This window comes from Taeniopygia guttata, chromosome 2 (genome assembly GCF_048771995.1).
Source record: "Taeniopygia guttata chromosome 2, bTaeGut7.mat, whole genome shotgun sequence".
Taxonomy (NCBI): domain Eukaryota; kingdom Metazoa; phylum Chordata; class Aves; order Passeriformes; family Estrildidae; genus Taeniopygia; species Taeniopygia guttata.
Genome location: NC_133026.1, coordinates 45376438 through 45394356, shown reverse-complemented (window position 1 = coordinate 45394356; position 17919 = coordinate 45376438). Strand labels below are relative to the sequence as shown.

Genomic DNA, 17919 nt, shown 5'->3' with positions numbered 1-17919 from the left:
TGGGGCATCATACCTAAACCAGATGTATTAACACATAAGGAGAAACTTCATCTAGTATTTTAAATGCCATCTCAAATTAGTTCTTATCCAGTTAAGGAAGCATGAAGAAATTAGTAACTAAAGTATAAAGTAACAGAGAAACACTATAATTTTATCTGGAGCCAGATACACCCAAGGATAAGATTGAAACAGGAACTGGCACTAAGTTAAAAAAAGCCAAAAGCCCTGAAGTGATCCATTTGCTAGACAACACGGCTTTGCACTTCAGAATGTCACTTTTAGATATGATTATTAATGAACATAGTCTGTTTATTTTAAAACAGATTTACATTATGTTTAACGTCCTTTGAGAAACACACATCTCCCTGGAAGACTTTATTGTTGCTATCTGATTGGACTAGCAGGTCTAATCATAGATGATCTTGTAAAAATTACATGTAATGAGGTGCTATTATTTTTGACTGTTTGACATATTCAACAAAATAATGGTGATAGCAGTAATAGAAAAGACAGAGTTAAAGAAAGATACAATATTAAAAAGCAAAACCACATTTGAATCAAAAGTGTGCCCTAGATCTGTTTCCAGCAGGTGGAGCTTTTAGTAAAAATTATGAGTAAAGAAAAGATATTACTGAATATAGTGCAGTGGGGGAAGAGCCACTGTGGAACATAATATATTCTTCTACCTATTTTAATTTCTCAGCTGCATCATCTAAAGCTGCCATTAAATTCAGCTGATGATTCCTTAGTGGCCTTAACAAAATTAAACCAGACTCTTAGCATAGGCTTTTATGAAGTAGCTTATAAAATATTTATGTCAAGTAACATGGTAATTGAAGAGAATTTGTCAGGTATTTCATGAAGAATCTTTTATGAACAGCTTAACTAGCTGTAGTTTGAACTAAAATGAGGTTAAGTTTTACATGAGCATTTTAAGCAAAACCACATCCAATTGGTCTGGTTGAACAAATAATCATAATACACCACTATTAATGTTTTTACCTCAATGTTATCAGCTATTTCTCTTCCTTCCAAGGCTTCTTTCAGTTCTTCAATCTTCTTTTCCTGATCTTCTATGATTCCCTTGCTTTCTTCTTTTGCAGTCAGAGCAATATTATACTTGTACTACAAAAAGCATTCAAATTTTAAATATTTTAGTAAAACATGTTATCAGGTAAAGTTGGCAAAAAGAAGACAAATAAATGTACATCACAAATCTTATGATGACAACTACATTTAGAAATTAGTGTCAATGACTAAAACCAGAAGGATATATTTTAATTACTATATTATACAAACTGTGTGTAGAGATTAGTTGTCAGAATGATATAAAAAGATTATTAATGTGAATTAGCCACCACAATACATATTACCCACTAAAACCATTATTAAAGAGATAGCCATATTTAGAAATCTGTCTCATCAACATTTTTCTATAAAACCTTTTGCATTCATAGTTCACACATAATATATTATGTAAACCATTCTGTTGGATGCTCTATCAGTTTTCAAATGAGACCTATTTTAATAAAGCAGAGGCATTATATTTACTAATAGTTATTCAAATACACAGTTTTAGTTCTTTATACTTGTTTTCAGATGTAGAACATCGTAATACCAGCAACATAAAAATTCACTCCATCCAAAATGAATTTACAATTCAGCTTCAATTGCTGAGGTCTTAAATTGCCAATTTCTGAGAAAATCTAAATGTGACTGTCAGCTGAGTGGAGTTTACAGGATGTGAATAGGTCCCTTTAGAGACACAGCTTTTTACCCACCACGTGGAGAGGGTTCACTTTTTGAGACAGCCTTGGCATAAAATGTTCAGAAGATTTCAACTTGTCAAAACAAAGAAGTTTCCTTCTAAAACACTGTAGCAAGTTATACTGTTTGAGACCGGTGATAAGACATGTCATTGCATCCCATTTCTAAAGAACGATACCATGTCCTTCAAAATGACAGAACATACATTTATATCCTCGAGCTCTCTTGTCAGCCCATCTATGGACTCAGTTTTATGATTAATTGAAGACCTCAGCTCCTGGATCTGTCTCATCAAGTCAGTTACAACTTCCTGCAACATAAAAAAATGAAACCTGATAAAATCCATATAAAATCCATATAATGTATTACTGGACTTTTTTGGTATATAATTTGTCAATCCCAAACTTTAATCAATCAGGTGAAAATGAGTCCTCAAACTGCACATATAAAGAATAAACAGAAAATTTGTTGCTAAATCACTGGCTTTTGTTCTAAGCATTTAAAGAACTAAATAACCTGTAGTGTTCATTAGAAGAGAAGGAAGACTGGCTTGCTGATTTAGTCTTAGGCCGTAATGGGTTACTAATAGGAGAACAGAACTACTATAATTTAAGGGTATGTTTGTAATGGAAAAAGGGACATTCAAGAAACACCACTGCACTGACAATACCAGGTGATCCTGACCTGATGTCAGATTTTTGGGTTTATGATGGAAAAAGCAATACTGTGGGATTTCTTATGCCTGTTTTATAGACAGCACATATGCTTGCACTAGGGGAACTCAGGCTATTTACTGCAACAGTCTTTACATAAAGAAGTGCTTTGATTTTATTGATAAATGTGACACACAGTCACATTCTTACCTTTTCCATCTGCCCATTACAGAGCCCTGACTGGAAGGCTCTATTCATCATCTGCGGAATTATGCATTGATTAGGTATTGAATGTTTTGTCCAGTTGACAGTTTTACCTTAATTTTTTTTTTGTTTAACCTTCAGTTAACTTGTCTTTTCTCTGTATGCATACCAGTTTCCTACCTCCCTACAAACGCCATACTAGGAAAAAGTAGGATTTATTTTACCTGGTTATATAGCAGGATTACCTAAAAGCACCAAATTACTAAGCAGCACAGGAAGGTTCTGGTCTTTCATCTGTACTACAGAACATAGTTACCCACAAGAATATCAGTAACAGAAATAAGCCCAAACCTTATCTGTATCATTTGTCTTCTTCAAAGAAGCAATAGTCTCTTCAGCAGCAGCCAGCTCCTGTTCCAATGTCCTCAATTTTGCTTCCTAGAGGAAATAATATTTGTGAAGGAATACCTTCATTACCTTTGGTGTGTTTTATAAAGCACCAAGTCATGAAAAAAAAAAAAGGAAGTAAGTCGTTAACCTTACCTAAAAATAACCAGTAGCTTAACAAAACAATATGTAGCCTGGAGCACTCTACATTTATTTTGCTGGTAATCAACCTAACAGTCAGTACACCAACAAAATTGTTATTAATGCCAAAGAAAAGCCATGTACAAACAAGTCACATATTCAAATCTGCTGTTGTACCTGCTGCTCACACTGTGTCACCATTTCTGAAAATGGTTTCTCCACCTGTCCTTTTTCAAGTACTTTCAAGGGCTCCCTGGTGAATAAAAACATGTTTTGATTATATTACTCACTAGAAATGTAAAAACTTTAACAAGAACAAAGCGATACGTGTTTATTTTATTTGCACTTAATTTTTTTAAGAGTTCTTCAGTTATCACATTCTCAGTGTTATACAAAAGACTAATACTTTAGTTACCAGGCTTACACTGCTATCACTGGCAGAATTTTATCTCTGACATGAAAAACTATACTATAAAATGAATTGCTGTTCTGATTTGGATGAAATAAACACATCTGGAGAAAAACAGGGATTACCATCTGAATACAATATATAGCACCAATGAGGTCAGATGAAAATAAACCCCATTGCTAATTAAAACTTACTTTGAATTGTTTTCTTTGTCTTCTTGTAATTGCAATGTTAGTTTTTCATTATGTTCTTTTTCTGTTTTCAGAAGCTGCAAAAGGTTCTAGAATATCAAAATATATGTTTGCTATAAGAAGATACAATATAAGGTCTCTAGAGCAATCTAAAACAAAAAAATCAAAACAAATCCTTAAGATGGCTGAAAAAAACCAACCACTCCAAAATACCTTAATTGGAAACTAGAAGATCTTTAGTTTGTCCTGATTACATTTAATAGTAAACTCTTATTTATATTAAGTAATAGAATCTTTTCACCTGCCATTAATAGTTTCATATAGCTAAGATGTTCCTCAATGTCCAAGGCTGTGAAGGGAAAAATGAGAATTTTCAATTGTAGATTAATTTGGGGGCAATTTAGAATTCTGTATTTGTTCAAAATACTGAAATATATGGAATTTAAACCAGTAATATTCAATCTGACAGCATTCTCTTAAACACTAACAAGGAAAATTTATATCAAACTTGCCAAGCAGGCACCACATACCCTGCAGAAACACAGGCAAAATTATTTGCAAAATCTCTTGAGCAACCTTGCTGCTGTTTTGCAGTGACTGCAGTCTGACAGGCTTTCAAGGACAGCATCAACTAAATTGCAGGACAGTGATCCACCACAAGCCATAGATCATTTTAAGAAGATCAAATCCACTATGAAGTTTTTTAAAGAAACTGCTTTGTAATGATAGAATAATTAGGCTAGTCCTGGCTACCCCTGAGATAAAAGGTCATCTCAGCATTTCAATGTCAAGATTCTTTACCAAAGAAGCATCTTATTCCTTTAGTAGTTAACCCATCTCCCTCAACATTTCCAGAGCAATTTCTTCAGCCTGAAAACTTACTATTCATGATGCTACTGGATATATCTGATAGCCTGTGGTTGCAAAAATCTTGCACTAAGTTTGGAAAAAGAATTCAGGTACATCTTTCAAATGAGATCACCAAGAAACCTATTACTACTGTGAAATGGTATTAGTGATACAATAACAGAAATTAAGCAATCTGGGTTCTGTATAATCAAGTCCTTTAAAATCCTTGACTGTCTTACACAAAGCTCAGTTTTCATTGCTTCTGCTTCTTGCTTCCTGTCCTCAAGTTGTTGCTTCAGCTGGTCCGTCTCAAACTTGGCTACCTCCTGCAAATTGTCGTAGTCATCCTGCAGACTTGCCTTTTCTTCAAGAATCTTTTCATGTTCTAGCCTTCATAAAAAAACCCAGACCAAATAATCTAGTAAGGGTTGGTGTCCTTATAAAAATACTCCAATCAACTGTATTTCAAAATATTTAAATAATATACAGAGGGACAGAATACTCTCCAAACAGTATTCCTGCTGACACAGAGTGCACCAATACACCCACAGCATTTCATTTCAGTTCCAGGTTCCTAGTCTTACAACGCCTCACTCAAAAGATTACTTCAGCTAAGACATGACCTGCTATAATGCAAAATGTAGTGAAGTTTTCCAGGAACAAAAATCAAACCCAAAAAATAAAACCAAAGCACAACAAAACAAACTAAACAAAATAGCAACAGAACCCAACGTAACTAAATCACATTAGCAATTAAAAAACATATTGATTATCATCTCCTAATGATAATGGCAATTACTGCAGACAAGGCAATGAGCTTTTCTGGCTTTGATACTCAAAATTCAGTTATTTTTTGTGATTTCTCTCTGCTTGTAATTTTTAGAGCTGTATCATTATGTCACCTGCTTCATGTGACCAGACTAACAAACTGTCCACTTAACTTTTGGAGAGTAGCAAGTTTATAGATATATCCTAATATCCTAATTAATGAGAAAATGCTATAGGAAAGCAAAATTAAGGCAGGCACATTTTGTTTTCTTTCTGATAATTCCACCATGTTGCCTGAAATAGGCATGAAAGAACAGAGCAAAAAGACCTCAATCAAACAACCCAAACAACTAAACACCCTCCCCCAACAAACAAACAAGCAAAGGACAAACACAAAACAACAACTTTCAAGAAAGTTGCTGGAAGTTCACACACAGGAGAGGATGACTAAATCACTGGATGCATACAGAAGGGATGGCAAGGCATTGTACCAAACTGCCAACATACCTGACACTGTCCAGCTGGAACTGTACATCCATATGTCTACCAGAAAGCTGACTTATTTCTTTCTCTTGCTTTTCTCTAAAGGCACTATATTCCAATTTTATATCAGACAGCTCCTTGTCTGCAGACTGCAGGACAATGCGCAAGTCATGGACTTCACTTGTTAATACTGTCAAAAAACCCCAAAATAATTTACATGTTATTTGGAAAACTGTGCTAGATATAGGACATAGAAGGCCACAGAACCTGCTGGGATCAGAAAGCTCTGCATGTTTTCAGTGGAATTAATCTCAAAAGTCACACACAAAAAGGCTTCATGAATGGAAAAGGTCAACAAAACACAGACTTTAAAGGTGAATCAAAAGCATTCTAGACAGTATCACTGTAATTTCCATAGACAATAGAGGTTTAATCCTTTGTTTTTATTTAATATTTTCATTTTAAATACTGTATCTTGTAACTCCTTCACATTCAAAGACAGAACCATTTTGAATATTGTACACTGTGCAAGACTAGGTAAAGATGATATGCAAGTATTAAAATTGCTTTCTTTATAGAAAAAAAAAAAATCAAACCAGTATGTCTAACACCTCAAAGACTTACTCAGCATGTGCTATTGTTGATTTAAAACAGTTAAGACACCTCGAAACTTTTAATGAAATTTTAGTATTACAAAGACTTACAATCAGCCTTGTTTTGACTTTCTTGAAGCTGCTTTTCAAGTGATTTTATCTGTTCAAGGAGCTCCTGGCGCTCTTTACTCCAGTCATTCCTTTCAGATGAAAGAAGCTTGAAAAGAAAAGTAAATTTTTTTTAAATAGAAGGAAGTGTAGGAGTTGGTAAGTTACACACTGTAACAATAATATAATGATGCATTAAAGCATTTCATCAACTGATTATAAACACATTTTTCTTTAAATTCCATATTTGGTGACTCCAAAATCCCTCAAAGTCCAAGGAAAAAATAATTTACATAACTGAAGACATTATCTAAAAAGTTCATTTAAAAGGATCCCACAGCTTAGGAGCTGATATCACAGATATCAGAAGTAAGACTGATCCAGAAAGAATACAGGCCTTATTTCCTTTTCTGTGATAAGCCAATCCTCGCAATTAAGCAAGAGCTACAAATATTTGATAGGCAGCTCCAATTGAGACGAGTATTTTCAGCATTCCAAAGTTTAAAATTTCCTTGTTACTATAGCTGTTTTCCAGAAATCATGAAGTTGGCCAAACCCAATCACAACAGTGTTTATTTGCTTATATTTAAGCTCAAGCATGCTTGGATTCACAAGATTGCAAGCAACAAAACCAAACTAAAACCGCAGTGTTATGTTATATGAACCTTTTCTGCTCACTCCAACTCCACGGGGTTTGGATTAGATGACCTTTAAACCAAACACAGCTATTCCATGATTTTCAATCTTCGTCTTCCTGCACAGCCCTGAGTTATGATGTTATGCAAATTTGTCAAAATGCAAGTACCATTGCAAGACCTCACCAGACATGACTGTATGAGCTACATGAGCCCTATATTACATTGTTCTCTCACCTCCTGTATTTGTGCAGAGTGATGCTCCAGCTTATTAATATGCTGCTGGAGTTTCATATTCTTGCTTTCCTCTTCATCCAGCTTTGTCTGCATTGTGCTCAGTTGCTCCTGTGACACAACAAACACTCAAAATTAGAGCACCCATCTTGCACTTTTTTTCACATGTCATATGGCAGTCTGTGTGCTTATTAAATATAGAAAGTCAACAAATTCTTGTTTTTATGACCTGAACCAACAGAAAACAGAACACTCAAAAATCAACTGGTATCTTAAGAAGCTGATTTCTAGTGTTTCCAACTTAACTGCCAAAACACAAGAAAATCCATCAGTGAATACAAGGACTGAATCCAATAAACACTTAGCTTTCAGAGACATGTTTATCTTGGAAAAATAAGGCTTTAAAAATAAATTATTCAAAACATACACTAGTTAAACTCCTTACAGGCTCTCTGCACTATGGTAAGCATCAAAGAGAGGTTTTGGCTGTTGTGCCAAGGTTTTACATGTACTGAAGTTAGCTCCAGCTTCTAGAGAGTAGTTCAGATAAATTTGTAGTGCTCTTCTATGTGACACAGACTTTCCCTGCCCACCAGAAAAGATAAAAGAAAATGTATAATGGTGGACAAGCATTATTTGGCTGGTTTCTTCAAATAATGCAGTATTATATATTAAGCTTGCGTATTGTTTCAAATGTAGCTGTCAACTTATAAAGAGGATTCCTCAGAGAGAAGTTATCAGGTTTAAATAGAAAAAAGTATAAACATCCTGCAATAAACTACTTACGATATTCAACCCTCAAATCACTTTCAGTATTTTTGTTGTAAATCCTCTTTCAAGTATAATGTATAGGGAAATGTATAATGCTAAGTATTAATGAGGGGCTTCAGTTTCCCATGCAAATTAAAATGCACTTGGTGTGGGGGAGGTACTTCATGGCAAAGCCTGCTTTATTATAAAGCTGCACATACACTTCACTTTTTATTCAGTTCATTCACCTGTGCCCCTTTGAGCTCCTCAGCAATGGCTTCACATGCTTGTTCATTCATCTCTAGAGGAACTGGCTCTTTTAGAATGTCATCCATCATCTCTTCAGAATGCTGAAAATCTTCAAAATTATTATCTGGGCTTATTCGCGGCACAAGGCGAGACCTTAGCTGGTAAGCTCTAGTTGGAGTGGTTATGCTCTGTTACAAAGATTACAAAGTGGTTTTTATTTTAACTGTAAAATGAAATTTAAACTTTGCCTGGTATTGTATTTTTTTAATTCTATAAGCAGAATAATTAAATAAAATGCTAAAGTGGCTAGTTCTGAACTACTATTACTTATTCAGATCTGTCATCTGATGATGACAGCAGTCATTCAGTTAATACTCCAGAACAAAAAGTAGCCTATTTGATTTATCACATATGGAGAATATTCCAGAAAACTAGTTAGGCTAAGGGATCACACAAATGACAGTCTGTACTCTTGCACAACTCAGGAGTAAGTATGTGTGGCCTTAAATAAACTTATTCTCATACCTTAAGGCTTTCTCTACGTAGCTTATGTAGCTGAGAAACTTCTCGGCGCTTGTGTGCTTTGGTTGCTTCCAGAATGTTTTCAAGATGCTGGTTTGCTTTCTGAAGGGATTGAAGCTCTGATTCCAGTTCCATCTGTTTTTTCCTGTTTAGGAAGTATTTTGCTACTGTCAAAACAACTCTATGAGTATGCTTTCCTATCAGTAAGGAATTGCCAATGAGCAAACTGCAGCTGAACTTTTACCCAAACACCGAAATGCATTCTATTGAGAAGAAAGCCACTACTGCTGTATAAAGAAGTAAAAAATAACTTATAAAAATTTAAAAAACTAAGCAGCTTATTTGTGCCTGCATAATGAAGCAAGCAGATGGATAACTAAACATGTCAGAAAAAAATCCATTACATAGTAAGAAATAAGCTAAGAGCTCTGCAGTTCCTTTTATGAGAAAGTGATATCACCCATACCAATATGGTTTTAAGCTTTAAAAATGTTATCCAGTTATATAAGAAGTTTAAACTGGAGCGTGCCAGGATTAAAGAAAATCCTTTAAAGACTTTTTTTTTTTTTTTTTGGAAGTGCTGCTCTGTTAACATTATTTTGCCCTCTAAGAGTACTTTAGCTGAAATCCAACAGTTGAGCAGAAATTTAGGAGCAATTTTCACTAGGTATTTTGCAGAGCTACATGCTGTTACTGTGATAGTTGCCGTTACTGTCATAATGGTAGGGGTCAAAGTCTATACACAAATGGAAACATACTATTTAATCTCTTGGCAGTTTAATGCAATCATTTTCCCTCACGCTCTTGGAATCTGCAGCAAAACTTAGGAAACAGAGTAGAAGTTCTAACTGCAATTGGACAGCAGAAAAATTAGCATATGTTGTTATTGTGAAATTGCTATTTTACACTACTTTCATTCAATTACAGCATATATTTACCTGTATGTAAAGTTTCAGTTACTCTGAAACTGGAAACAAGTTTAAATTTAGTGAAATTTAGTGACTCCAGAGGCTGAAAGCCACATTTCCGTTTGACTGCACTCCACCAAGAAAATGTTGGTAATTGATAATAAAGTGCATACATACTAACAAGAAAGCAAGACATTCACAAAACATGGAATACATAAAATAGAAATCTATTTAATGGGCAGAAAAATAAAGTATCTATATATAAAAATATAAATAGACTACTGCAATTAATGATATGGAACAATTGATGGAGTGCTGAATTGATAACCTCAATGGGTCATAATACTATTATTTATAAAGTTCATGGGATTTGCTACACAGAAATCTAACAATAAAAATAGATTTGTACAATTATATGAAAGAGCAAAAAGATATTAAAAGCTAGTTTAAAAAAATCAAAGTGGGGAGGCAAAATTGTGCCTGATGCTTTTAGAATTACACTTTAATTTCAATGAAATCAAAAGAAAGTAGCATTGTTAGGCACATTTAGGTCCCTTTTGCTTTCCAGGTTTGCATCACATTTGCTGGAAATGCTATTTTTTGTCTAGCTGCAGTTACAAGACCTGAATTTTTCAGAAATGAGGTTAATCAAGTGAAGCAATGTATTATTAACATGCATAGGAACACTGAAGGTATTAGTGAGGCATATCCCATTATCTTGTGCTGCCCTTTAGGAGAACAATGACAGTAAATTCTTTACTACCTTAATAAGGGCAAAGTAGAGCCTTACCTCATGTTTATGGATATAAATGTACTACTGACACTATGTCCTGGCTCTGATTTGAATTAAACCTTTGTTCCCATAAGTCTCAAGATAACAGTTTTACTGCCTTCTTAAAAATCTTTGAAATTGAGATAAAAAATTAACCAACAGGTCAGCCAGAGTTTTCTCGGGTGCTTGGATTCTACATTTATGTTGACTCGAACTTGCAGACTTTAAGTGATTATATGAAAAATTACTGTTGCACAAAACCAAACCCCCAAATACCACTCTCATTCTCCGTTATCCCATCAACTCCTACTTCCTGTCAAGTGCCTCCACCTGTAATATTTCAATTACTGAAATCATCTGCTCTGCAGGTGACTACCAGAATTAAAGGGTATGTCCATCTGCATGGTGTGAAGCATTTTTATGCATCTTACTATCAAGAGTGGCTTTAGGAAAGACAAAGAAACCCACAGCAGTGCAGACGTACCTTCAGATTTAATGATGTCTGTTCCCTAGTCTGGGAATTAGTGAGTTCAACAGGAACATACCACTGTGTGTGCATGCCGTTATTCTTAAGCTGGCCCTTTCTTACATGCAAAGAACAAGTCTAGTTGGTATAATCAGGATCTGAGTATTTCAAAACTCGATATGAATAATGACTTAAAACCATTTAATTACAGATATTTCAATACTGTTTTGTCTCACTTGGTTAGCTCTTTAAATTCTTCATATTCTTGCTTTGAAGTTGCCAGTTCAGCTTGGGTCTGCAGCAGACGAGCTCTCAGCCTTTCAACAGATGCCAGCGAGTTGCCTTCCACTGACATGGTGGAATGTAAGCGCTGACCTAAAGAACAAACACAGACCCTCTGAAATCACACAGCAGTTCAAATACCTAAAGTTTTACTAGAATGAAAGCATTTGTCAGCTTTTGAACAGCACAGCAGCAATTGAGATTGACAAAAATAGGTACTGGCAACAGTCCACATGAAAACCAGTAATAATTAATATTACTGCGGTCTTCATGATAACTAAGGAGCACAAAATGAGATTATACATGAGTTTCACAAGATGCAAATCAAAATTCCCTGTTGCTGGAAGGTCAGCATGAATACAATTAAGTAAAATTGTTTTATCAGTCTTCAGGTACCACTTTGAGGAAGCCAAAAATACATCAAGACAGACATTTTCAACACTGTGCTGCACACAGCAGAAACACAATAAACACATTTATCTGGAAAACATTAGCATATTTTTACCTCCAGTACTTTTCTCTGTGGCTGAAGCTTCCAAAAAAGCTTTTTCTAGCTCTGCAATGGTCTGAGCATCAATTTCTTGGGCCTTTTTAACTGATTGTAAAGAACGAAGTTTTTTATTCTCCTCTCTGAGATTATGGTTCTCCATGGCATACTTTGCAATTCGTGGGTGTTGTTCCATCTGTGGTAATAAATATTTTATTCAGCATTTTTTATTTTCCAGACAATGCTATAGCTATCTAGCTGTTACTCTACTACCTTTAATAAGGATTAAACTGTACTAGAAAAGGAAAAGAGGCATTCCCCACAGTGGTTAAAACTACTGTTTTTCTTTGGTTAATTTTCTTACTGCCTTGGAATCTACTCACAGGACAGTGAGTTTACATCTTATGTGTTTACTCTTCTATTGATAATAAAGCAGTAAGATGCTTTTCTTGCTGCTCTCACTACCCTTTTCCATTTTAACTTTGAACTTTGGCTTTCTTAACGCCACAGTAATGGCAACTTCCTTGCAAGCCATAGTACTGTTTCTCTAGTCAATAAAGGACTGTCCTAAACTTAATTTCTTCTCCTCCTCCCTTTCCTTTGAAGCTCAATTACAAGTTACAGATTTATGCTACTCTGCCAGGACATTTACCCCTTTTCCTTACTTGTGCTTGGAGGAAATTGTTTTTCAAGAATTTGCCTTTTCTCTTGGGTCTCTTAGTTCTTCAGAACTTCATCACAAATGATACCACACCTATCAGACATACGAATAACCCAAAGCTGTTCTTCAAACAGCTCCAGGACCACATCACCCTTTATAAGTCCATTATCCCTCAAAACCTGCTGCATTATTGGCATCCTGCTGTCTTTCCATTTCAACTGATGTCACAGAGGTCGAAGTCTGCCATATGAATGAGGATTTGTGATTTTGAGACTTCCTTGACTTGCTGAAAAGAAACTTGATCTTCTGCCTAACCCAAATCAGGTGAGTTGTGGCAAACTCCCACCACAACATCACTCTTACTAAACTCTACTCTTATGCAAAGTCAATCTCTAAATGTAGCCATTGTTTCTTCCATAGGGAAGCCCCATGTGTTTGAGATGCTTCTATAAGGCAACCCACCACCCATCTTCTGCTTTTCTGCCTGACTTTCCTAAAAAGCCTGTATTCACCCATCACAGGACTACAGCGCCTGAGCTACTTCACAAAAAAAAATTAATTCCAGAAAAGCAAAACCAAAGACTTTACCTGTTCTCTGAGTATCTGCACTTCCTTCCTCAAGTCACTGAGGAGATCATCTTGCTCTTTTGGCAATAGCATTCCACCAGCTTCTTTATGTAACCTCTCCAAGCGAACAATATGGTCTTCCCGGAACTTAACTATCATTTTATTGGACTGAACAAATTTTTCCTTCTTGGCACATAGTTCTTCTAGCTGCGCCACTTTTTCTAATAAATTCTTAAAAAGTATATATACGGATTAGGGAATTTTTAAGGTGCATATCTTACATACATATGCACAGACAGACAAATCATGCAAAATCTCAGTTAACAGTAATTTTGTGAATACATAGACTATAATTTTTAGCAGATTTGTAGAGAGCAACAGCTCATATCAAGAACCAAAATTACACAAAGTGCTGCAAAAATTGTACTTAGAAACTTCAATGTGATCTAGTAGAGTAAGTGTTCTGTTAAGCACCTCAGATGCACATCACTAGAGTGCCTAGTTCACCAATTTTTCTTTATAAAAAGAAAAATCTATTTTGGCTGTTTCAGTACTACACCATGGCCAAAGAAAAATAAAATGAGAATGACTAGGATGTTTGCTTCAAAAAACACACTGTTGATTAAAACACTTAAAATTCAGGAAAACAGAAGCTTGTTCTGTTCAATTTTTTTTTTTAATTAAAAAACCCAAATAAACACCCCACCCCTTAAAATTAAATATACTATCAAAGCTATCCTATGGCTTGTCAGAATTTGAAATACAAAATAGAAACAGAATTATTTCAGTTGGAAAATACTTTTACAATCATCAGATCCAACCAATAATCCACCACTGCCAAGTCCACGACTAAACCATTGTCATTAAGCACCGTAGATGTTACCTAAATGTCTTTTGACTAAGTTCTGTGTTACCAAACCTTGTTATCTTTGGACAGAGTATTTTTATTCAAAATCAACGAAAAACATTAAGAGAGTCAATTTCAATATGCTCACTGGTCTCTCACCAGAAAGTACACTGAATGCACTTAGAAATATCAGTGTTTTCTTACCTTCTTTTCACCTTCTGATTTCTCCCAGAACAACATTGCTTCAAGAAAGTTGTTCATGTAATTTATGTTGTTCTTCCCTTTTTCAGCAGTATCTGTAGGGCAAGTCAAAGAAACAAATGCCATATTTATTAAAATACCGCTTAGCCAGGTTTTTCTACATTTACAACATGACAATTGTGTAAAGTAAATTCAAATAAATTCTTTAAATAGTGTAATTATTCCACAAAGATCACATGCCGTACCCAGAGCACACTGTTTAGAAAGTCATTCCGAGTCACCTGCAAGTGCTGATAAAGAACAGAGCTAATTTACATAATTGTATAATTAACAAAGTTTGTCAAGCATTAAACATCCTTGCAATGGACTTTTATTAAAGTAAAAGAATCAGTATGTTCAGCTAAGCATATCTATAAAATGCAAAATCCCTCTGAAATTAATTTGATAACACTAAGCCATTATTAGCATTATTAGTACAGTTTATACATATTGAAAGTGGACTGACTGGTTTATGAGAAGGAAGTTTGAATTATGTGGACAATTAGTGGCTTAATCTGGAAGGAAAGTGTCCACACAAGGGATTAAGACAGTTTAATAATCCACTTAGAAATTAATTCAAAATAGCGTGTCTGAATATTCTAATACAGACAAGTCTACTTATTTATGGAATATTAACCACCATAGTATCTAGGTGTATGATAGCTATTTATCGTGATTTAATATATTTTAAAATGCCATCATGTTTCTGAAGCACACAGAAAGCAGAATTTTTCTGTCATTGAGTATTGCAAACATAATTTAACTGCACAGAACAAACACAACTCTGATATATTAGGTTCTTCTCAAAACTCCTCCCTCACTGTTTAACCATCATCATTTGTTTTCCCTCAGAATTCTATCATGGGTCTAAACATTGTGCCCTCTGTCAATATTCATATATTTATGAACTATGACTCAGTGTCCTACCTCATCTCTGACTTGTTTTTACTGGTTGAACATGTATGCTAATATAGAAGTACTTGTTCCTTAGGAAAACTCAAGCCCAGATGCTTTCTATTAGACAAGGCTTTCTAACTTCTGTCATAACTTCTCCTGCTGTATCTTCTATTTCTTGGCAAGGTCAGAAAAGAGTTGACTCACAAAAACAGTAAGAGTTACAAGACAAAGTTTATGAACTTGCAATCAAACATTATCAAGCAGCGCATTTCAGTAAGAAACAAACATACTGGGAAGCTCTGCTGAGATTTGTATTGCAGATAAAATGGCCTAGTGAGAAGCTAATGGCATATTACCTAAAAACTCTATTTCCACCTTTTCTTTAAATCAAATGTCTCTTGAAAGTAAGCATTCCTCTTAGGTTCTTCTGGAAGGGGCAAAAAAGGAAAAGTGGGAAGAAAATCCAGCCCCGAGTTTAAAAAGAATGCAACACTGTGCCTTCCCTGACTTAAATGTACAAGGAATCACATGCAAACTTTTGGTTAAGGATTTTGGTTTAAAGCATTAGGCAGCCTATATCTTAAGAAGTGGAAGAATATCTAGATATCATATAATTAAACCATACTCCAGTACCCAAACTTCTGAGGAAGAAAATAAAACCACATTAACAATTTCTGCAAAGTAGCAGATACAAGTACAGGAAATAGGGTCCATAAGCAATATGTGACCCCTGTACATCCTGTGTCCCTACAAAAATATTAATTGTTCAGAAACTTAATGAAGGCCCCCAACCTTCCGGGTACAGAAGTAGCAAATTCTCCCTCACTTCCAACTCTTACCTTGTGATACAGAAATACTGCACACAGATGGCACTGAAGTAAGTTGAGCAAGCTGCTCTTTCAACTTCTTGACCTCAGCTTGCAGCTGGCTCACATTTCCCTGTGTATCTTCATTTACTACAGCCTTTTAAAAATAGGAGAAAATTAGGAAAAGGTATAAATAAAAATCGTACACGACAAGAGAAAATTCAAAGAATCCAAACCAGTAAAATTACTGAGAACTCCTTCCATCTTAGAAAAGAATTCCTAAAAAAAGTGAGGTTCCATTCACTGAAAAATCAGCAAGTTCCACTTCAGATGAAATCAGATGTTAAAAAAATGTAATGTTTTTGCAGAATTTTGTCTGGATCTTTTCCACCAACAAAGCAGTATACATTAGAGACAGAGTTTCAGCTTAATGCCAGCATGCTTTTAAACACCCACTCATGAAAAATTACATTTTGGGCACTAGAATTAATATAGAACAAATGAACAGAAACAACATTGAATCAGAACTTTTTTTTTGTCAATTTGCATTTTTAGTATAGATTTACTTTTTACTTTTCTAATGAAATGCTCTGAGAACAAGCAATGAATACATGCTGTTAGCAGCCATTACTTAGTGTCCAGCTGTTATCCTTTATTCCTAACCAAGAGCTAACAAGCCCTTTTCAAAAACAATTTGTCTTTAAAAAAAACACAAAGCAAATTAATGTTTTCAAATAAGCTGCATCAACTTAAATTAGTGAAAGCACAGGAGCACTTCAGTGAAGCTACCTTACTTGCAGATATGCAAGTTAAATGACAACTGTCTGTTCCTACAATAAAGACAAAGTAATTTTCTTACCTTGTTTTTAATCAGCTTCGCTCTCTGAGCAAAATTAAGAGTCGACAGTGTTTCACCAAAACATTTGGATCCTGGGTGAACATTTGCGATTATACACGTTTTTGCATTACCACCAAGAGAATCCTATTTAAAAACATGGAAGTTAGTTTTATTTGCATGTTTTTGATGACAATAAGAAGGCATCACCCAAAAGATACTGTGTATCATTTTGAACATATTGCAGAAATAATTTCATATAACAAATATCCACCCAGAAGGTAAGTTTGTCGAATTTTATTTCAAATGTGGGTATAAAGGATGTGACTGCAAATGAAGACATTATTTAGGGCTTCAAAACCCAGCCTATATTGAGATATTTTCTTCACCTTAACAGCAGGGAGAGGAAAAAATTCTAAACAACTGCAAAAATAGTTTTGGTAATTAGCAGATTAGTGGTAACACTACTTTTAACATCATCTGTTTGTTGTTCCAACCTATCTTCCTTCTAGTTGCAACTATCAAACAAAATTACAAACCAGCAGATTCTTGACCAAGGATATAAAAGGAACATCTCCCTTTTACATGTACAGCATTTCTATGCTGTTAAACAAATAGCTCTCAAATCTCAAGAGAAGGCAGCATTCATAAATAAGGACTAAAAGTCTGGTACTACAGAATAGTCCACAAGCCTTGATGGCATTCTCACTCTGTAGTAGTGAAGCTCATGTTTGTAGACTTCTTTGCAGTACAGACACCTCAAAAAAAAAAAAAAAACAACTACTTAAAGTAGCAGCTCACGAAGTTGTAATTCTCTTCCAATTTTTATGTATTTTGGGTTGCATTGGAAGAACATAATTCCTCAGTTTCATCAATATACACAGAACTGGGATGGAACATTGAGAAATTTTGCTGTGATCACAATACTGTGTTGTAATACGGATACTGTATGTGTACAAATACTGTATTATTATACAAAAATATACTACAGCCATTCATGTAGTCTTCACAGAATTTTGGTGAGTGCTGACATCCAACAAATCTTTGACTGCTTATGTCTTTTTTTGTGTTCATTTTGAAAAGAGCCTATAAGCTCTCAGGTAGGAGACTAAATTTAACTTAGATCTGGTGATCTTTAACACCAGACCAACCCTAAGCACACATAAGGTAATTTTGGAAATCACAGCAAATACATCAACACATCTCTA

The 17919-nt window shown here is 34.9% G+C and overlaps 1 protein-coding gene across 2 annotated transcripts in view; it reads right to left on the bottom strand.

The window, feature by feature from the left end:
• Positions 1 to 17919, bottom strand: part of KIF15 (kinesin family member 15) — a 33954-nt gene that overhangs the window by 8398 nt on the left and 7637 nt on the right. For both annotated transcript variants that reach the window (XM_030265150.4, XM_072925817.1), the window contains exons 10-26: positions 16736 to 16858; positions 15910 to 16033; positions 14138 to 14229; positions 13108 to 13317; positions 11877 to 12054; positions 11326 to 11464; positions 8947 to 9088; positions 8421 to 8609; positions 7426 to 7533; positions 6557 to 6662; positions 5877 to 6042; positions 4841 to 4991; positions 3756 to 3841; positions 3330 to 3405; positions 2976 to 3062; positions 1973 to 2077; positions 1003 to 1125 (exon numbers count right to left, since the gene is read on the bottom strand). In XM_030265150.4, coding sequence (XP_030121010.4) covers positions 1003 to 1125; positions 1973 to 2077; positions 2976 to 3062; positions 3330 to 3405; positions 3756 to 3841; positions 4841 to 4991; positions 5877 to 6042; positions 6557 to 6662; positions 7426 to 7533; positions 8421 to 8609; positions 8947 to 9088; positions 11326 to 11464; positions 11877 to 12054; positions 13108 to 13317; positions 14138 to 14229; positions 15910 to 16033; positions 16736 to 16858 — 2205 coding nt within the window. The remainder of the gene's footprint in view (positions 1 to 1002; positions 1126 to 1972; positions 2078 to 2975; positions 3063 to 3329; positions 3406 to 3755; positions 3842 to 4840; positions 4992 to 5876; positions 6043 to 6556; positions 6663 to 7425; positions 7534 to 8420; positions 8610 to 8946; positions 9089 to 11325; positions 11465 to 11876; positions 12055 to 13107; positions 13318 to 14137; positions 14230 to 15909; positions 16034 to 16735; positions 16859 to 17919) is intronic.